A 22,950-nucleotide genomic window follows, 5' to 3' on the forward strand; every position below is an offset into this window, starting at 1 on the left:
CTCAGGAAAATGTTACATATGTTGTATACTACCTGGATATTGCTGCTTTTTCCATCATCTCCTGCTGGATAAGGCCCGATGTCTCAATGACATCCAAGATGATAATACTCCAGAGTTTGTCTGATTTTGGTCTCTGTAAAACAGCACAGTCATCTTCCACCCGTCTCAACCAAAATTCAAGTGTGTCTCTAGGAAAATGGTTGGCTTCAGAAATAAGGTCAAGAGTGAGACGGTGCTGTTCTTTCTCCACAGAACTATATGGCTTTACCAACCCTATAGTCCCAGCAATTATGGGCAGAATGGAAAAGCCCTCAGACACATCTAACACATAGAAAGGGTCAGGGGTGATATGTAGGGAATTTCCATCTTGTGAATTTCCGGAGTTCATCTCACCACCAAGACCTTCAACATCCATGATCTGCAACTGTTTATTTGGGGTCAATGATGTCAGCACTTTGCTCATAGCAGCTTTAAATCCTTCATGATATGGAACATTATTAAGCAAAGCTATTTCTGTGGACTCCAATGTGCATGACTGCCTGATTTCATCTGGTTTACTCGTTTGAAGGCTAGCCAGGGCACTACAGAGTTCAGCCTCACTGCCTAAAGCAAGAGACTCTTCCTCATTTTTGTTGGAACCTCTCTCAACATCCATTCCATGATCGGCACTTAAAATATGAATATTCTGGATTCTCAGGTAACAGTCTTGGCAGGAAACTTCCATCATCACGTGGTCTCCAGGCTTCACAAAATAATCTTCAATAGAGTTGGAAGTTGGGGATGAGAGGTAGAGAGAGAAGAACAATAATAATTAATTCAAATAAAATGTCTATGTGGGCTTGACTGGATTTTGGAAATAAAATTAGAAGATATTATGCATTATTACATTACTTTGAAGTAAAATATGACATCTACCTTCAAGAGGATTATAATTTACTTGGGGGATATGCTTTATAAACAGTAAAACACTGAATATATGGAATTTTAATGATTAAACATGAAGATATACAAGAGTTAAGTAATACGAGTAAAAGAGGTTAGGTGCTTGGAAAAGTTTCTTGGATGAAGTAGTACTTGAGCTGGACCTTCATTTCAATGAATATTAAGTATCTACAAGGCAAGTACTATAGAAAGACAAAAAAAATACCCTCTGACCCTCAAAGAGTTTACAATCCACTGGAAGGGTACAACAGGTAGACAAATAAATACTAAATAGCTACAAAGCACACACACACACACACACACACACACACACACACACACACACACTCTCAGAGTAAATTTGAGAGGGAACAAAAAGTCTCCTGTAGAATGTCAAGCCTGAACTGTGCTCTGAAAGAAGCCAAATGTGGTAAAAAGTGTTACAGATTGCATAACTACCTCAACCCTCTATTAGAAGTCCAAGGATATAAAGGAGGGAATATAATGGAATTTATTAATTTGATCGTTGACAATGCTATGCTAAGGTTTAGTAAAAATGCAGCAATTCAAACAGTTAAAGAAGAGAATCCAGCTTTCCAGACCAGAGTCCAGAATCCAGTTTTTCCAGACCAGAATCCAGACCAGAGTCCAAAATCCAGTTTTCCAGACCAGAATCCAGTTTCCTCCTGATGACAACTTACCACTTCAAGAAGACAAGAGAACTCAGAGACTTTATATGAACAGTTTTGTTTTGTTAGTTTTTACTATCTCCTTTCTGTTATTATATGCCACCTGTAACGTACTCTCTGCAGAGGCCCTCCCTTTGCAAGACCAATGTCAAAGCGTCGGTTCATGAAGACCAAAGAACGCCCCTCTGGACAAAACTTTTCTCTCTTCCTTTTCTATATTGTTATTAACATATTATTAGTTAGCATAGATTATTATATTCTGTTATTTTTGACTGTTCCGTCAAGGAAACATTCCATTTCTTGAAGAAGCAAAGGGGGTAAATGTGGTAAAAAGTGAAAACTTTTAACAGTTGGTTAGGATAACTGAAAGACGCCAGTTTTTGAAGGACCACCCTTTCGGGGAGGAGACTGTGATGAACCGCCCATGCGTCTGCTAAGCACTCCACTTCCGGGGTGCGAGCTTAAAGGCAAGGAGAGAACAGAAGTTGGTCTCTTTTTTGCTTGCTCGCTCGACTGGCTTGCGTGGCACACAGAGATGCTGACTCAGGTCCTTGGTGATCAGCCTGGTCCTCCGTAACAGCACATGCTTGACGTGGTTCTCAGCTTCAGAGGTGGCCTTGGGTTTTTGGGGAGTTCTATACGGAATATAGACTAAGCTTAGATCTAAGACTATTTATTTGTATTTCTACTTTCCTATCCCTCTAATCAACATCACCTTGTTTTGTTGGCTAATTAATTCCCAAACAATAAAAGCTCTAACTAAATCTTAGAAGCTTCTTTCACTTACTGGTCTGGGAGATATATAAGGGAAAGGTTAAAGGGGAGTTTAATGCTCTTATATCCAATTTTAAATCTCACATCAATGAAGCTGAGGTGAGGAGGTAGGACATCCTGGATGTGGGAAACAAACTGTAAAAGTACAGAGGAAAGAAATGAAATGTCAGGAATGGAGAACTGCAAAGAGGACAATGTGACTAACAAAGAAAGCTTATGACTGAGAAATGGAAAGGTTGGAGCTATACTGTAGTGAAAGGGCTTTAAAGCCAGGCTAAGAACTTTGTATTTTGTCTGAGAGCTAACAGGCTGACATTGAAGATTCTTAAGTAGAAGAAATGAGGAAATAGATGATTTCAGGGAGACATGAAAGACTTCTATGAACTGCAGAAAGAAGTCAACAGAAGCAAAAGAACAATTTATATAATGTAAAGAATTAATTGTTATTTGAGGTTTTTATGCCTCAGTGTGCACTGGCCTAGGGCTCCACAAAAACCGCACGGTGCTCCACCCACTGGTTGTAGCCCTTACCATGGCGCTGGCACCTCACATCATCATCACTCGCCGATGCCTACATGGGCCTGGCAAAATTATAATGATTGGAAGCCTAGTGAGGGCAGTCATGTGACTGTAAGAGCGGCCAGATAATTGGTTGGGGGCTGTGTGGGGTTTCTGGGAACGGGGAGAATTTGCCATTCTAGCTGGAAGCTGGAAGACAACAGGAGCTCTGCTGTGTATTCTCAGCTGATTCCTGGGTGGTGGTATTTTTCAGGTTGTATAATTTCCCTTTCCCCATTTTATTTCCTTTCCCTTGATCCTACTGATCCTGTTTGTGTTTTTCTTTTTTTAAGTTCATTCTTGTTAAAATAAATCCTGTTCTGTTTTGAGGGAGGCTGCCGGTCTCCTTCCTTGCCCCAATATTGCAGCGAGCCGCTTAGTTAACACTCCCCAATTAAAAATTGGTCCCCACATTAACCAGGGATCCACAGATACCCAAAGGAATTTCAGGATATCCTTGAACTGATTTGGAAGAAAAAAACCTTTCAACTGAAATTTAGTCATTTCTTCAATTATAATTTTTTTAAAAACAACAAACCATTATTCTGAAGGGTCTATAGGTTTCACCAAACTGCCAAAGGGATCCATAACACAAAAAGATTAAGAATCATTGCCCTAGAGAGATGGTCCTTTAGCATGGGAAAGGATAAAATTGATGTAGAAGAATGAATAAGAAAACCTAGGTGATAAAAAAAATATTAATAAAAAAATTTAAGTTAAAAAATTTAGGTTAAAAACATCAAAGTTCCATGCTGTTTATTATTTACTGAACTTATTTTATTTAACCCATTTTTTAAAACTGCAATTTATTATAATGCTTTTAATCATTCTTTAGATAGCATATTAATTTAAGAAAGATTAATTTATTCTTAAATATTTTACAGTAAAAATATTGGGAATGGATATTAGTTCAGAAGAAATTAATTTGTTCTTAAAAATGTTTTATTGTATAAATAATGGGAAATATTAATTTATAAGAAAAAAGGACAATATTAATAAAAATGCAATAAACTCATATAAAAACTGACTTCTCATAAAACTGCAGTTTTGTATAATTATTACTGCTAAAACTTTAAGGGGAAATCATCTTTTTTGTTGGGAAAACTTGTAAGAAAACAATATAAAAGCTAAATGGAAGCCAACATGTGTAGCACTTTTCTGTATCAGATTTTAAATATTCTCTCTTTTGTAGCGAGACACAAGATTGCTCAAGAAAGACAAACTATTTAGAATACCATTTTTTTTCTTTCACTGACACATCAATAATCTTACAGAAAAGGAAATAAAATGAAAGTAGCCATTTACTTTCCAGCTTAGGTCCCAAATTCTTGCCCCAGGATCACCCAAACCAACATACAAAAAGGTTCATCACTAGTAGGTCTGTCAATGAATTCTTTGGCCATGGCAATACATGAAACAAAGTAAGAAAATACAAAATAGGTTTTCCACAAAAAAGTCCAGGATGACACTAGGCCTTTTAGACTAGACTTAATGATAAAATCTCAATAAATATGAAATATGTTTGGAAAACACAAAAGATTTCAGGTAAAGAAAATAAAAGCAACCATTAACACTTCTTACTCTGGTTTTTAAAATGTCCTTTCTTTAAGAATGAAAACATCAAGAAAATAAAAAATAGAAAAAAGAGTCTACATAATATAATTTATCAATTTATCTTTTACTAAGATCAAGGTCTTCAGTTGTGCCCAGTTTCTTCCTCCAAACCTTATAGCTTCTCTGTCTTTACCTATTAATTTTTTTAAACCTTTATCTTTATTTTTCTTCAGTTTCAAAATTTGCAGTTAATTATTTTAGAACAACAGATACCACTTGGAGTACTATAAGGTAAAAACACTTCAAAGACAGCAAAGGGTACAAACTGAACTGATAAAGTTAGAAGGCAGCTATAAACTCAGTGTCCATGTGCTTGATTTCCATTCAGTTGCTGACAATCTACTAGAGCAGTGAATTCTCCCCACAAACAATAATAAAAATGGAAATTAGGCTTTTCCAGTCTCTCTAAACCAGAATTCAACTGACATAGCAAGATGGTATAGAAAAAACACCAGTGTAATGGAATGTACTAACCTAGTACTTTCCATAATTATCATAGAGCATGTTGGGATCCTAAGATCATCATCACAGAATCAACAATTCAGGTCGGAAGGGGGCTCTGAGTTCAGAGTCCAACCCCAAGTCTCACAGGTAATGACAACTAGGCCAAGAAGAGGGAAAGTGACAAGCCTACAGTCACATTAAATGACAGAGATAGGATCTGAAACCAGGCCTTCTCACTTCAGTGTACAACACTTTCTCAAAAATTTCCATTTAATTACAATCCTTTAAACAAGTTCCACAAAAGTTTAGGTAAGTATATGCCTATGCTGTGTGTGTGTGTGTGTGTGTGTGTGTGTGTGTGTGCGCACGCGTGCTTATGCACAGACACAAAATGTGGTATAAAATTATGATTTCTTTGGGATACATAACTTCCTAGTTAGGAAATTCCCTTTACTAATGAACATTAGCAACTATTTTGAAACTGTTTTGAAAATTGCCTTAAGACACTGAGAGGTTAAGTGCCTTCCCCAGGATCACAGAGCCAGCAGGTCTCAGACAGGTACTTGAACCCAAATCTTTCTGTCTTTGCAGCTAATTCCTTATCTACTAATCTATGCTGCCCCTTGCCAAAATATATGTTATCCCTGAAATGAAAGGTTGTAGCTCATTGAGAGTCAGAGTGTTTCCTCTTTACTTTTTTTTCCACTTTACTTTTAAAGTACAGGTGAAAATAAAGTTGTATAAACTCTTGAAAGGTAAAACAAACCTCCCTCTCCTGACTATGACTTCCCTCTTCCTCCCACTCCTCTCTTCCTCTCTACCATCACCAAATGATCAGGACTAAAGCAAACTAAAACATACCTGGGAGGTTCTGCACAGGGTAGACAGCTTGTTCCCAACATGTCTCTTCATGAGGACTTGTTGATAAACTGTGTTCATCATCAAGCTGAAGCACAAACCAAACTATAATGGCATCTAGCACTCCTTCTTGAATGACAGGAATACTCATCTGCTGAGGCTTTTTCGTTGCAAGGCTTTTTAGTTCCTAATTAAGTAAAGGAATAAAAAAAGCTACTAGATTGAATATGTATATAAATATATGAGAGTATACATATATACATAGTATATAACCAAGCCCACCCACGTATTATTAGAATATTTCACTATCTTCACACTCAATTTCTCAGCAAAGGCATGTTTTGATTAAGCATTAAATACTCCAAATTTAAAAGGTGGTTTAATTCAGCATATGCAAATACAAACAGGGTCTAGGATTCTGCCATCATAGAGAACTCCCAGTGTTGGAACTTTCTCCCCCAACACCCATCACAACCCATTCATGACCTAGGTACCTATGAGTTACCTATTGAGTTACCTAACATATACAGAGTTCCAGATTTGCCCATAGTCATGTGGCTACTAATGTCTCAGAACCTGAAAGCAAAGCTCCCTAATTAAAGTCAGCACTCTCATCTACTATATTATGCTGCCTCACCAAAACGCAGCATACTGCAAAGGAAAGAACACTCGATTAGGAATCCAGAGGCCTGGGTTCTTAGTCTTAGGTTTCCATTGCTCTATATGCTATTTTCAGCCTACTGTGAATTAACATCAGAAGAAATCACTAAAATAATGACCATGATTTAAGTGTAGACTATAAAGCAATAATGAGTAAATAGATTTTATATATATGCATGTGTGTATGTATGTATGTAAGCATGCATGTATGCATGGGCTGATCCTTAATCCTGGAGTCTAGAATATGTTTTTTACAGTCAGAGGAAATAGAAAATGAGGAGAATTGATTGAATAAACAGACTCTATCTTTTTTGTCTCTGCCCTTAAACCAGAATCAAATATGCTTCAGTTTACTCACAAAATTATCTTAAATGGAGCAAACTTTATATTATTTGATAGTCTCTAGAACTTTAGATAACACACAATAATTTAGTGACTGTGTAGCAAATTTTTAAATAGCAATAATATTCTAATACTCAAAGGAGTTGTTTACCTGAAGATTATTGAAATCTACTGTCATAGTTTCAAAGGATTCTGTTAGTGGCAAATAGCCCCCAGGAACTCGACTCATTTTTTCAGTTGTATAAGGTTCAATTGTTTCTTCAGAATCTATAGAAGAATATGCTGGACTCTGAAATTTCACAGTTGATGGTAAATGAACACCAGCAACATCCTGGACACCGAGCCTGGTGAGAAGGGGGAAAAAGGGGCAACATTTGTATTTTTATAATCCATCAGGCAAATCCAGTGTTGTCTTAAAAAAAAAAAATTGTTGAACACCATTTCCAGTGTTCTTGGCAACACCATATGATGAAATCATAAAAGGCTTTTATAAAATATACCTCCTTATCGCCTCACACCTATCAGAGTGGCAAATATATATTTTTCTTTCTTTTTTCGGTGAGGCAATTGGGGTTAAGTGACTTGCCCAGGGTCACACAGCTAGTAAGTAATCAAGTGTCTGAGGCCAAATTTGAACTCATGTCCTTCTGAATCCAGGGCTGGTGCTCTATCCACTGCACCACCTAGCTGCCCTTTTTTTCTTTTCTTTTTCTTTCTTTCTTTCTTTTTTTTTTGGTGAGGAAATATAATTTTTAAAAAATATCGGATGTTGGGGGCGGCTAGGTGGCGCAGTGGATAAAGCACTGGCCCTGGATTCAGGAGTTCCTGAGTTCAAATCTGGCCTCAGATACTTGACACTTACTAGCTGTGTGACCCTGGGTAAGTCACTTAACCCCCATTGCCCCACAAAAAACAAACAAACAAAATATCAGATGTTGGAGTGCATGTGGGAAAGCTGGAACATTAATCCACTGTTGGTGGAGTTGTGAAAAGATCCAACCATTTGGGAGAGCAATTTGGAACTATTCCCAAAGGGCTATAGAACTGTGTATATCCTTTGATCCAGCAATACCACTGCTAGGTTTATATCCCAAAGACATCCCAAAAAGAGAAAAAGACCTAGTTATACAAAAATATTTATAGCAGCTCTTTTTGTGGTGGCTAAGAATTGGAAATCAAAGGAATGCCCATCAATTGGGGAATGGCTAAACAAGCTGTGGTATATGATGGTGATGGAACATTGTTGTACTATGAGAAATGCAAGCAGGATGATTTCAGAAAGGCCTGGAAGGACCTGTATGAACTGATGTATAGTGAAGTGAGCAGAACCAATAGAATATTATGCACAGAGATAGCAATATTGTTTAATGAAAAACTGTGAATGACAACTACTCTCAGCAATACAACGATCCAAGACAATCCCAAAGGACTACTGAAGTATACTATCCAAAAGAACTGATATTGATGGAACACAGACTGAAGCATGCTATTTTTCACTTTCTTTCATTTTTTTCCGGTTTTTTTTTTGTACAAAATGACTAATATGGTAATATTTTACATAATCATACATGTATAATCCATGTCTGATTGTTACTGTGTAAGGGAGGGAGGCAGAAGAGAGATAAAAAACTATAAATAAAATGTTTATTACTTTAAAAAAATAAAATAAAATAGACCTTGGGGCAGCTAGGTGGTGCAGTGGATAGAGCACCGGCCCTGGAGTCAGGAGGATCTGAGTTCAAATCCGGGCCTCAGACCCTTGACACTTACTAGCTGTGTGACCCTGGGCAAGTCACTTAACCCCAATTGCCTCACCAAAAAATAAATAAATAATAATAAAAAAATAAAATAGACCTCTTGGCATTTAGGTCAGCCTCCTGAAAAAGGTGTAACAATAGGAGGTCAACTTGGAGTTTCAGAGAGCCAAAGTACCTCCTCTGCACAAAAGGGGTGACTTGATTCTAGTGTTATTTCATTATTCTCTGCAGCTGATTTTGAGGCTTGGGGGTAAGTTTTTTAGGTGCAGCGGGCCTGGGGCTGTATCTGTGTTGGCGCATTGTGGGGCTGGACTCCACTCCCAGCCCAGCTCCACCTTCTGCTGAACTTCCAAGGTGTCTTTAGCTGGAAAATAATCTCAGCCATCTTTGTGTGGGTTCTGCTGCTCCAAGAGTTGTTTTCTGGCTGTGTTTGGAGTTTTTTTGGGGGGGCAATTGTGTCAGGAAGTCTGAGCCTTTACTGTCTTTCCTTTGTCATCTTGGCTCCACCCCCCAGAACTCTCTGGAGCTGATAATCTTGTCAGAGGCTACAGAGAGGTCAGGAAGGATGAGGATCAAGGAAAGACTCTCTCTCAGGCCCCTTCTTCAGCCATCAAGGCACCTAACAGCCCCAGCCCAACTTGGAGAGGTCACCTTGGTGAGTCATGCCTGCAGCTGGAGGATGTGGCAGGAGAGGCTGCTCCCCCTTCCCAAGGATGGAGGAGGTTCTTGGAGTGTGGAGGGCCTCACTTCAAACACCCTCCCTCAGTTGACTTCCAGCAGGATATGAAAGAACTCTTGCATTTTTAACAATGCTTACCATTAACTTAGCTTTAATAAGAATTAGAAGATCTTCATGCAAAAATGTCCAAAAAAAGAACTCTACTTCTGAGAAATTCTCTTCTCAAGAATTAAAGGTTAAAAATCTGTAAATGGCAGGGTATATCAAAGAAACAATTTCTGCATTTCCCAAATAAGGGTACAAAATAGAAGCAAATGAAATTATGTTTTAAGCAAGTGCTAGCCTAAATATTATATTAAGTTACAGTATTAAATATTAAATGAATCTAGCAAATACACAGTCGTTTACTGGACTTGGGATAGGAATTAATTCCTTGCTGGTAGGTAGTAAAGAAATATAACAAATTTCTGGGCTTTATTTTATTTATTACTTTTTTTTTCTGGTCTTTATTAACAAGGCAAAATTAAGCAAATATAAAACTATCATAGGCAAATCCTACCTAACACCATTAGTTGGTGCCACAAAAACTCAAAGTTAGGCAAAATGACTTTACCACAGGCAGTTAATGGCAAGGGGGCAATGTGATAAATAAGCCACTGGTCAAATTATTTTATAACACTTTACAATGGAATTTGACTGTAGTGAACCACATGGGTCCAAATACAGGACATCCATTTTCCCACTATACTTATGCAGTCGGCCCTTTCTCATCCTTACAAGACTAGTCCATTCCTTTTTCTGGTCATACATGTCCTTCATAATTTATTTTATGCAATCTCTTGGTGCCTAATCACTGGTGGCCAGATGCTTGAGTCTTTCTATTGCCCTTAAGATTAATTTTAATATTGATTCTTCCCAAATAAGGATGGTTCATATTCCATAGCATAAAGTATCAAGGAGGAAATACTGATTTTTTAAAATGGCAACATGGAGTCTGAGATCACTGAAAAGCCCTGTAAAATTCCCTTCATGCAACACAACCTGATTTCTTCCTCTTAATTTTGTCTCATACTTTGCCTGGTTATAAATGAGAGACTAAGTCAGTGGGCTTCTCATATAGCTAAAGTTCATCGATTTAAAAGTGGAAGGGACTTTAGAGGTCCTTTAGTCCACATCCCCTCCCATTTACAAATAAGAAAACTGAGGCCTAGAGAGGTTAAATTACCTGTCCAAGGTAACACAGACAGTATGCAGTACAGATGAGATTTGAACAGCTTCAGTTCCTCTAACATCCAATTTAGCACTTATGAGGAAAGTTTTTTCCCATCTACTTTGTTTGTCCAGAGTGAATGGCTAAGCCATCTCTTTTACATTATTATGGAAACCTGATAATGACTGCAGGACTTAATGTAGATAATACAATGAACAAGTACTTAGAGAACATCATTCTTGAAAATAAATCAGTCTTTTATTTGAACCACGAACAGGAAATTTCCCATAATACTACTGAATAGTATTACATATATATATATATATATATATGAGAGTGTGTGTGTATATTCTTGCTGGACGCCTTGTTATATCTGTAGTTGCATTTGTCAGTCTTGTATCATTTTAATGTTTGTGTGAGATAAATCTTCTTTGAGGAGAGATTTTAAATCTTAAATTTATTAAGTCAAAATCTTATGAAATAGAGTAAAAAACAACATACGAAGTAATATTTTCTAATCTTCCCCACATGATTCATTTTTATGACTATAAATAGATATCCGTGAAACCATTTTTATATGTTCATTAAGAATACTCTGAATCCACATATAGCCCATTCTCATAAAACATTTAGAGAAATGAGAAAGCAGGAATACAGAACAATCATTTTTTATGCCTCTCTAATTGAAGTATTGGATCTGGAGTTAGAAGACCTAAGTTCAAATCTTGGTCCTGATATTAATGTGGTCTTGGCTAAGTTACTTCCCTCAGAGCCTAAGCATCTTGTAGAATGAGGGAGTTGTGCCAGATGATCTGTAAGGGTTATCCCAGCTCCAAACCTCTGGTCCTATGAATATTTCTTGATTGTTTCAATAGAAACAGAAGATACCATTTACATACCTTTTACTGACTTTGAGTATATCTTGAATTTACTTGTATACAAATTATTTTCCTCAACTGTCTATTTTGCTTTGGTATTAGTGTCTCCAGTGGATGGAATACAGTTGGCATTTAATAAAGGTTTGTTGAATGAATGAATCTACAAGTTACCATGAGCTGATCTGTCTTAGCTAAACTTTACATGAAGCTCTCTGCAGGATCATTTTCTCAATTACTTTTCAATGTGCTGTGAGGTGACACTGCCTAGTATTTTGTTCCTATCCCCAGCCCCATTACATTTTACAAGAGTTTGTTCTCTAAACTGACACTTTGGTCTACCACATTTCTCTATCTGACAGGGAGATAATGTTTGTAGCCTACGGCTGGCTATAGACTCTTTCAACCTTTTCATGTTTTGCATTTTTTAAACGTCTCTAAGAAACAGTGTCTTCACTTTTATCCATTTTACATTTTTTTCAGAGTTGACAGATTGTTTCAGTACAATGCCCTTTCATATCTCTCCTTTTTTCTATTTTGGCATTTTTTTAGCCTTTTCTCTTATTAATGGCCTGTCTATACATAGATAGCCAATTCTGAAATAATCATTAAGTTATTAACCAGCTATTTGCTATATATCTAAAGAAAAAGGCAATTTGTATGATGCTTTTTGGTGCTTACTATATCCAGCATCTTCAGATTTTAATCTTGAAAAAGAGGTATTCATATTATGAAAGTATGACACTTCTAAGTAGTTGATAAGCCTTTGCCTTCTCCCATTTCTTATGCTGGAACCACACATTTCATATTAACATTACTATGAAAAGATAATGTACCAAACAAACACAAAATTAAAGTGGAAAGGTGAAAAAAAGGTTTGAGTCTTCAGTTCATTTAAAAAATATTTTTAACTTTTATACTGAAAATATTCTAAGAGAGATGAGGCAACTTGAGCAACATCACACAAGTAAGTAGCAAGTAACTGAAGGAGGAATAAAATTAGGTTTTCCTGATTCCCAGTCCAGCCACCTCTAAAAAAGAGGCTAGAACTTTATCCTAAAAATATCATAAAAAGGAAAAAGAGATCCACCCATTCAAAAAATATTCATTAGTTATCTCTATTTGTAGTACCAAAAATCTGAAAACAACTTGTATTGCAACCACTAGAGAATGGCTGAATAAAGGATGATGTGTTAATGTAACAGAACCATGTGATACTGTTAAAGAAAGCAATATAAAATGAAATCTGGAAACTCTTATGGAGGGTAATATAAAATTATCAGAACCAAAACTGTGGAGACACTACCACAACTTTATCTATTAAAAGAAAAAACCAAAGGCACAAGTCACCCCAAAACTTCTCTCAGTGCCTGAGGGCCTTCTTGCCCGAGAGCACCCCTCCAGCCTCTTTTTCCTATGGGTAAGTTTCTTCTGAGTTCTCCACTTTAGGGAGGGGCCTAAGCTGGCCATCCTTCATTATCCTCCAGGCTCTGCCACCACAACATCCTTCTCCCTCCTCTCCTGCCTCCTAAGTCTGTTGTCTTCTTCAGCTAGAATGTAAGCTCCTGGTGCACAGGGCATGGCTTTCTTTTTGCTTGTATTTATATCCTTTATCTCTAAGCACACTGCTTGGTACATAGTAATAAATGCTTAACAAATACTTATTGAAAGGAGGCAGCTAGGTGGCCCAGTGGATAAAGCACTAGCCCTGGATTCAGGAGAATTCAAGTTCAAATCCAGCCTCAGACACTTAACACTTACCAGCTGTGTGACTCTGGGCAAGTCACTTAACCCCAAATGCCTCACCAAAAAAACCCAAACCCAAACAAAATAAAAAACAAATGCTTGTTGCCTGCCTGCCTGCCAAACACAGAACTTCAGGCAACCCTGGAACAAAACACTGAGAAAATCCATGTCTCCAAACATCTTAATTTTGCTCTATCCTGATAAATTATAAGACTTTATGTAAAACTTTAGTCTTCATTTTATATGCTTAGTTGACCGTCTTTGTTGAATGTTGTTTATCATAATTTCTTAAAAAGCTAAGGTAATATAAACATGGAAACTGGAAATTCACACAACAATCATGTTCACAGGCACAGGGAATCATCAATATTTAAAGTATATTTTTAAATGACTTGCTTTTTCCCCCAAAATCAACTCAAAAAAATCATTCACCTGTGATGTCTTCGTATCTCTGTACACTCTACTGCCATCCCAAACACAATGGCACCTGCAGGTATGACTTGTCCGTATTTTTCACAGTTACCATCTTCACCTTTAGGCTGAAAATGTGAACAAAACTTTTAGCTTATGAATACATACTAGAACATAAGTATCATGAGAGTTTATCTTAAACTGTGAATACCTAATTTTTCAAATTAACATTTTTATTTAAAAGTTTTGGGTTTCAAATTCTATCTCTTCCTCTTTCCCTCTCTGCCCTCCCTCCTCCCTGAGGTGGTAAACAATCAGATATACATGCACAATTCTGTAAAACATTTCAAAATTCGTCATCATGTATAAGAAGATTCGAATTTTAAAAAATGAAAGAAAGTAAAAACAGCATGCTTTAGTCTGTGCTCAATATCAGTTTTCTCTGGAGGCAGATAATATATGCTTCATCATTAGTCTTTTGGGATTCTCTTGGATCACTGTATTGCTGGGAACAGCTAACTCATTCAAATCGTCGTTGTTACTGTGTACAATATTCTCCTGGTTCTGTTCACTTCACTATACATCAGTTTATGTAAGTCTTTCCAGGTTTTTCTGAAATCATTCTGCCTGTCATTTCTTATAGCATAACAATATTCCATTAAAATCATTTAGCACAGCCTGTTTAGCCATTCACCAGTTAATGAGCAGCCCTTTGATTTCCCATTCCTCTCCTGTTCATAAATCTAATAAACTATTCTATGTTCTCTTAATTTGCTTGGTATATCACTCTTTATGTGTAAATTATGAATCCATTTTGACCTTATTTTGGTATACAGTGTGAGATATTGGTCTATACCTAGTTTCTGCTATACTATTTTCTATTTTTCCCAGTAGTTTTTGTCAAACAATGAGTTTTTGTTCCAAAAGCTTAGATCTTTGGATATGTCAAACAGTAGATTACTATGGTCATTTATTCTAGTGTAATTTGTACCTATTCTATTCCATTGATCCACCACTCTTATTTCTTAGCCAGTACCAGACTTTTTTCATAATGACTACTTTATAATACAATTTGAGATCTGGTACAGCTAGATTACCTTCTTTCATATTGTTTTTCATTGCTTTTTTTGATATCCTTGAGTTTTTGTTCTTCCAGATAAATTTAATTATTTTGTCTAGATCTATAAAATATTTTTGACAGTTTTCAAATTCAGGTAGGAATGTCATTTTTATTATATTGGTTTAGCCTATCCGTGAACAATTAATATTTTTCAAATTACTTAGATCTGACTTTATTCGTGTGAAAAGTGTTTTATAGTTGTGTTCATATAGTTCCTGGGTTTGTCTTGGCAGATAGACTCCTAAGTATTTTATAACATTTTACAGTTATTTAAATGGAATTTCTCTATCTGTTGTTGCTGGATTTTGTTGGTAATATATAAAATGCTGATGATTTAGTGGGTTTATTTTGTATCCTGCCACTCTGCTAAAGTTGTTAATAATTTCAAGTAGTTTTTTTGTTGCTTCTCTAGAATTTTCAAAGCATAACATCATATTGTCAGCAAAGAGTGTTAGTTTTGTTTCCTCATTGTCTATTCTAATTCCTTTAATTCCTTTTTCTTCTCTTATTGCTATAACTAATATTTCTAGTACAATATTAAATAATAGAAGTCATCCTTGCTTCACCCCTGATTGTATTAGGAAGGCTTTTAGCTTACCCCTATTACAGATAATGCTTGCTGATGGTTTTAGAGAAATAGTACTTATCCTTTGAAGGTAAACTCCATTTATTCCTATGTTCTATAGTATTTTTAATAGGAATGGGTGCTGTGTTTTGTTAAAGGCTTTTTTCTGCATTTATTGAGATAATCATGATTTCTGTTGGTTTTGTTATTGATATGGCCAATTATGCTGATAGTTTTCCTAATACTGAGCCAGCCCTGCATTCCTGGTATAAATCCCACCTGATAATTTCTTTGCTAATATTTTATTTAAAATTTCTGCATCATTATTAATTAGGGAAATTGGTCTATAATTTTCTTTCTCTGTTTTGGCTCTTTCTGGTTTGGGTATCAGCACCATATTTGTCTCATAAAAAGTATTTTGTAGGTCTCCTTCTTCACCTATTTTCCCAAATAGTTTATATAAGATTGGGATTAATTGTTCTTTATCTGGTCCAGGGGATTTTTTTCCTAGAAGTTCAGGGATGGTTTGTTCAATTTATTTTTTCTAAGATTGGATTATTTAAGTATTTTATTTCTTCTTGTGTTAACCTGGGTAATTTATATTTTTGTAAGTATTCGTCTACTTCAATTAGATTTTAAGTACCTAATTTTATTACTTAAGATGAAAATTGTAATAAATTCTCAATCTTTCATTAAACATTTTCAATCCAAATTATACCAGGCTATCAATAAAACTTGGTAAAATTTTTTATAGAATGTAAAATATTGAGTTCATAATACTCTATTCATAATCTCTATGTAATCATCATTTAAACTCCATTCTCCATCTACAGCTCTGGCTGGTAACTTGATACCTCTCCCAGGATAAACTGTTCATATCTAATCTTCAACCTTGGCTACCACCTCCCTCAACCTGTTCTCCCCTCAGATTGGCGAGTTGAAGGATGGAATATGAAATTCTTCCCAAAGCTTTCCTTTATAGAGGGCAGAAACTAGATTACCTGCTCAGTCTACTTTCCACCTGCATCTCTGTCAGCTTTCAATTCCATAGAACAAAATGCTCCCTACCCCATGCCAGATATCCTTCGACCTTCCCTTCCTGCCTCCCTACAGCTTTCCAGCTTCCTTTTGTGTGTTGTCTTCCCCATTAGATTGTAATCTCCTAAGGACTATCTTTCTTTTTCTTATTTGTACCCCCAAAACCTTGCATAGTGCCTGGCACTTAGCAGGCAATTAATAAAGGTTTATTGAATTGAATTAAATTTAAACTAGATCCAAAGCTAAGAGGGTAGAAGATCTTTGAAAGATGAATATAATTCTGGCAATTCAAACAGAGGTTACTGGACAAGGGTACTGAAACAGTATACTGGGATCTGAATTCTTTCTTGATCAATCTCAAGCTGATGTCACTATGCCTTCCTCTCCATAGTTTATTGAAATTCTCAGTAGGGAAGGAAGCTAAGTTTTGAAGTCTCCACATTTCTTGCCTTTCTCCCCCCCCCCTCCCCCCGCCCTTTACTACTCTTTTTAATAAAGTTAGACATCTTTGGTTTAGGAAATAACTTCATTCATGTGACTGTCATATCACAGGAAAGATGGCATGGTATGGTCTTTTTGAATTAGGAGCCAAAAACTCCAAAGCATTTCACTCCTGAATCGTACATTCAACAGTTTTGTGGCCTTTGGTTTGTCACAACCTCTCTGGAGGATGTTTCCTTATCAGACAGGGATGATATAAATTCTTACTATCTAATTTACAGGGTTGTTAAGAAGAACAAATGATTTAATCCCCACACAAACATATTGTAAGTACAAAGAACTGTAAGCTACTGTTATTTTTATTAATAAACTAAAAATCCATGCACCCCATCGAACAAGGGTTATATGAACAAGGGTTCTCTGAGGTTAAAACATATACATACAACTACTGGGTTTGTAAGGACTTTTTCAGACTTATTTTTTCTTCATTTTAAAGCCATAGTGAATTATATGATATATATGTTAATTAATGCTTTGAAGCACTGGCCCTAGAATCAGGAGGACCTGAGTTCAAATCCGGTCTCATACACTTGACACTTACTAGCTGTGTGACCCTGGGCAAGTCACTTAACCCCAATTGCCTCACCCCCCCCCAAAAAAAATTTATGCTTTGAGATTAATAAAACTATTAACAAGTAACCAAGTCATTCTAGTTTATAAAAACAAAATCTCAGTCTTGTATAAGAAAAGAAAATTAAACATACTAAGGAAATACCCATGCTTAGAAAAGGAAATACTAATAATTAAAAGAGTACAGTAAAAGAATTTAAGATTCTTTTAACAACTGGAAATGAAAATCTGAATACATATATACACACATACACATATAAAATAACCTTCAAGAACATGGGCTACTAAAATAGCCATAAACACTTAAATAAAACAGGGAAAGACTAGATCAAAATGGCTAAAAAGTCAGAATGAAGTAGGAACCTCCACCTCCAGATGATAATTTCAAAGAAGAGCCTGTAACGATTGGAATGACGCCACCTGCTGGAGACTTACTGTAGAAGAGTTCTGCCCATGAAGCGAAGGTCTTTGAGGGCAAGACCAGGAGTCTTTTCTTTGGCGTCAGGAAGTGACACGGGCTAGTGGGAGGAGGAAGGAAGAGACTGGCGCTCAGTCTCACTTTCTTGCCTTTGGACTCTGGTGGAGAGCAGAGCTAGAAATGCGCTCTCCCTTTAATAGATAGGAATCTAGGCCTTTCTCTCTCTTTACCAAATTCTTATTCTCCTTAATAAATGCTTAAAAGTCTAACTCTTGCTAAAGCTTATAATTTATTGGCGACCACTCATTAGATATTTTAGACAGACTAGCTAGAATTTTAGTCCTTAACAAGCCTTTAAAAAAAATTATAAAGAATTTACCGGAGATGGAAAGGATAGAATAGTATTATACTATACTATATATATATATATATATATATATATATATATATATATATATCTGAAACAATCAGTTTTCCTTTAAGGCCAAAGTAGGGAATTTATGGATCCAAAACATTTTAGAACCTAAGCTTAATTTAATTTAATTCTGCTCTGACCCAGAAATCAATTCCTTCTAAGGCAATTTATTGTAATTACCTCAATCGAGACAAATCTATGGTCTAAGAACAAAGAGCTGTTGAACTAAATAGTGGTTAATCAACTAATTATACTTTCATAGGGTGGCAACCACACTCTGAAGACTATTGCCCAAGTGACAAGAATAGTTTTCTAGCAATTCAATATCCATTACAATATTCTCTGTCCCTTGGTCTTTCTTAAGTGCTGCCTCTATGTTTCTTTATCTCTCACTATGACTACAGTAATTTTAGTATGTGGCTGCAGACCTCTTTATCTCCTTTCCTTTCTCATTCTTTCCATTCTTTCCTCCTCCTTTAATTAGTATATAGAATCAAAGTACACTCTGTAATAATTACTGTATTTGAAAATCCTTTCATGTTCCCTGTTCATAATTTTAACACCAAGTTTTATTTTTACATGTATCTTCCCACTTCATTTCTGTCCAGACCTACAAAAGAAAATGAGCGTATGCTGCTTTGTCTCCATGTGACCCCTCATGTGAAGAAAGTCCCTCTCTACCTCCACTTAAAGATCATCATTTGAAGCTGTTGCTCACGTGATCAAGATTTAATACCCTTTCAGTGATCAGATACCAAGTATAAACATTCTTAACTGATAAATTCAAGAGGACATTACAATACTTTTTGCTGTAACTTGAAAGGGAAAACAATATGGCTATTTCAACAAGTGCATTTAAATAACTCCCTTCACTCATACAAATGAATCTGAACAAAATTTTCCACCATAACATCTGTCAGGGTAGAGAACTGACAATTAGTAACAATGTCGAGACACTCTTTTACTTGTGCAGAAACAAATTATTCTTGCCAAGGCCAAAACTACACAAAAGAAGTGAATTTAAATTCATTTAAACTAACTTCAACACTTCTCTACCTCTGAGAATTTAATAATGTAAGAACTTCTTCCAAAAGCATACCTCATAACCTATCCATTGACTTATGGCAGCAGTTCTCAAACTTTTGGTTCTCAGTACTCCTTTATACTCTTAAAAGTTATTGAGAACCCCTCCCCTGAGAGCTTTTGTTTATGTTGATTATATCTATTGATATTTACTATATTTGAAATAAAAATATCTTAATATTTTATGAAAAAAGTTTTGACCTTGTGGATCCTCTGAGTCTCAGAGACAACCCACCCCCCTTGCTTACCCAGGCCACAATGTTTTTGGTTTTTGGGCGTGTGAGGCAACTGGGGTTAAGTGACTTGCCCAGGGTCACACAGCTAGTAAGTGTTAAATGTCTGAGGCCGGATTTGAACTCAGGTACTCCTGACTCCAGAGCCGGCTCTCTATCCACTGCGCCACCTAGCTGCCCCCACAATTGTTTTTAATAAGCAATGCTACCATAATTTAAATATTCTTTTTGTTTATATGTATGTGTATGTACATGTGTGTGTATATATACATACATATATACACATATATATATAAAAACATAATGTATAAAGAGTATAGCATGGAATTTTCCTATCTGTTGCAAAACATAATAAAAGATAATTGTGTCATTAAGTTAATAACATAGGTTAATGACTAAAAAAACATTCAAAGTGTTCACTCAATCAACATCACTATGAGAGGCTTTTAAACAAAATGTTTTCAAATTCCAGTATTCCCTCATTCAAGTATTTAGGACACTTAGTCTCATACAAGTCTTTTTTAAAATGTGGAATCCCTACATTTATCTGTATGCTTGCACAGGAATATATATGTGTGTGTGTGTGTGTGTGTGTGTGTGTGTGTGTGTGTGTGTGTGTGTGTGTGTGTGTGTGTGTATACATATATATATATATATCCTCTTTCTCTCTCTCTCTCTATATATATATAAAGATACACACATATATGCCAATACACACTTAAACAGTATTTTGAAGTACCTGTCCACTTTAAGTTTTAACAAAACAATGTGAATACAGTAAGAAAACGATGATTTGGATTTTAAATTAAATGATTAAAAAAAATTCTGATCATAAATTAGAAAAATCTAAATATGTCTATAACAAATATATACACATATATAAAATGTTTATGTATGTATATGTAAATACATAATTTCTAACCTATTCAAGAATTTTCATGCTGCTTACCTTTGGTTGCAAAAGTAAATGTTCCCATGCATGAATCAAGCTCTCCACAATTCCTTCTCCAAACAAACCTGCATCGACAGTTTCTGTTACAACTAGGGAAACTCTATAGAATGATTTTTTAAAGATATATGTAAGTTTTTTAAATGATACATTTAAAAATATATGTGTGTATTTAGCTGTCTTAAATTACCTCTTCTATAAGAACATAAAATATCTACTATTCAAAATTTTATCAAGAGACAAGAAGTGGGGCAACTAGGTGGCCCAATGGATAGAGCACTAATTCTGGAGTCAGTAGGACCTGAGTTCAAATCCAGCCTCAGACACTTGACATTTACTAGTTGTGTGACCCTAGGCAACTCACTTAGCCCAGACTGCCTCGCACCCCCCTCCCCGCCAAAAAATGACAGAGGGGAGAAATATCATTACTGCTACAAATTAAGAATGAATTTCTTTGGTTAAAAATGGTGGGTTTTTTATAATTAAGGCACTTTTTAAATTTCTCTAAAATTCAGCTCAATACTTTAAAATATGATTCCAAAATAGCATTAATGACATAGAATGTATGTTCCTACTCCCAAATAAACATTTTTATGCTAACAGTACAATTAAGAAATCTGTCACCACCCAACATTTTCCCATGTAATTACCAAATTTTATACTATAACCTAAAGAAATCACATTGACATATTATTATACTAACCAGAATTTCTTAAATCTTTGATAAATGTGATAAGTTCTATTCCTATATAGACATCTTCCAGAAACTCAGAATAATCATGATAGCTATTTATATTAGCACTTTAAGATTTATAAAGTACCTTTCCCACAATGATCTTGTGAGGCAGGTAATGACATTTTTATTATTCCAAAAGAAGAAACTAGCTCAAAGAAGGCAAACAGTCAGTAATGGCCAGTGCTAAGATTCAAATAAATATATTTATATTTAAAGATGTACTGTTCTTTTTTTAAATAGATGGTTTTTTCCTTTTGTTTGGAGTTTAAACCTAGACTATTTTTACAACTTAACTTTTAAAAATCAGATAGTGACTTAAAAGGTGCTAGAGAACATTTTATGACAATACCTCTCAGGAATATGCTTAGGAATATCTATGTCCAACGACTTCATATGTAATAGTTTGATCCCTGTTTCCATATTGTTTGCTGCCACTATGTCACAAGCGAGCTCATACATGGTCTTGGACAGCTCACAGGCATAGACACGGTGTGCACCAGCGTTTTTAGCAAACATGCTGTAGGGAAAAAATCCATTAGAAAAAAAACAAGCAACAAAAATTGCTGTTTTCTTTTCAAAATAAAGCAGTTATGCTATTTGAGAAAAGGACATGCCTGCTCCTCCTTAAATTTGGGCTCAATGTATAAATATGGCTTTAGTTTGTATTTTTTAAGTAACATAATTAAAACCTCTGGCCATCAATATTAATAAAAAACCAGGTCAGTTTGAAGTTAGGACAACACCATATTAGAGATAATTAACTAGGTAACACAAAAGAAATGTCCTTAAGATGTTAATTCGAAAATTCCAAAGCAGTTAACACCAATATTGTTCTAAAGAAAAGATAGATTTCATTCTTGATTGAACATAAAAGTAGAAGATAATAAGAATCTACATTATTGCTGTGATGACAAACCTTAGTATTCCAGTTCCCGTTCCAATATCCAGAACAGTTTTGCATCCCAAGTGAACCACCTTCTGGATTGCTGCATGGTAAGTCATATTCCTTTTGATATCATTAAGCATGATAAAGTGCCAGCGTTCCACCAACCAGTTTGCAACACGATAAAAATTCTCCTTTGCATCAGTGTAGTCAGGATTTAGCTTTACTGCTTTGTGGAAATAGCCAGCTGCTTCATCCCTAAAGCCCATTCTACCGGTAAAAAAAGATGAACAGAAAATATTTAGTGATCTGCTTTCAGCTCCACAACCATATCCCTCTCTGCATCTGAAGCCCTCCCCACTTGGTTCCAAATCCTACTCTTCAAGGCCCAGCCAAAGGCCCACCTGCTTTATGAAACTTTCTCTGACTACTACAGCCCCTTGCAATCCCATCCTTTGCCAATTTTTCCAAATAAAACTTATACCAAACAATTTAAAATTATATTTTATATTGTTATTTATTGCTATTTAACACATTAATCTTGTCTCCACAAGTAGTTAGCCATTAATATCAGGCGCCATGTCATGATCTCTCATGTTATCCTCAGTACCTAAGCACAATTCTAAGAAAACAGTATTGTACAATTGAGTAATCAATACTCACTGATTCTTTGATAAGGCAAAAGATATGATTAAATACTACCCCCAAACAGCCATGATTAGCCTGTTGAATTGGAAATGATCCCCTTCTCAATAACTTCATAGGTCTCTGCTTCAATAAGCCTTTGGTAAATAAAGTAACCAAATCATCATTCAGTTTTCTGTTGTAGCTGCAAAGTTAATTTGGAAAAAAAAAAAGGAACCTACATCAGAACTGTAAAAACCAACATTAAATTTATAAT

General features: G+C 35.6%; 1 protein-coding gene across 4 annotated transcripts in view; it reads right to left on the reverse strand.

Annotated features, from left to right (window-relative positions):
• Nucleotides 1-22,950, reverse strand: part of PRMT9 (protein arginine methyltransferase 9) — a 48,310-nt gene that overhangs the window by 16,562 nt on the left and 8,798 nt on the right. For 2 of the 4 annotated variants that reach the window (XR_006353619.1, XM_043972420.1), the window contains exons 3-10: nt 22,752-22,878; nt 22,083-22,319; nt 21,516-21,683; nt 20,431-20,533; nt 13,560-13,666; nt 7,012-7,204; nt 5,862-6,045; nt 33-756 (exon numbers count right to left, since the gene is read on the reverse strand). Coding sequence is in view for 3 of the 4 variants with exons in the window: in XM_043972420.1 (XP_043828355.1) it covers nt 33-756; nt 5,862-6,045; nt 7,012-7,204; nt 13,560-13,666; nt 20,431-20,533; nt 21,516-21,683; nt 22,083-22,319; nt 22,752-22,765 (1,730 nt within the window). In the remaining variant the exon portion in view is untranslated. Of the gene's footprint in view, nt 1-32; nt 757-5,861; nt 6,046-7,011; nt 7,205-13,559; nt 13,667-17,767; nt 17,804-20,430; nt 20,534-21,515; nt 21,684-22,082; nt 22,320-22,751; nt 22,879-22,950 lie in introns of those variants that run through there. The other 2 variants (XM_043972421.1, XM_043972422.1) reach the window with 2 other exon arrangements.

This window comes from Dromiciops gliroides, chromosome 6 (assembly GCF_019393635.1).
Source record: "Dromiciops gliroides isolate mDroGli1 chromosome 6, mDroGli1.pri, whole genome shotgun sequence".
Classification (NCBI taxonomy): Eukaryota; Metazoa; Chordata; class Mammalia; order Microbiotheria; family Microbiotheriidae; genus Dromiciops; species Dromiciops gliroides.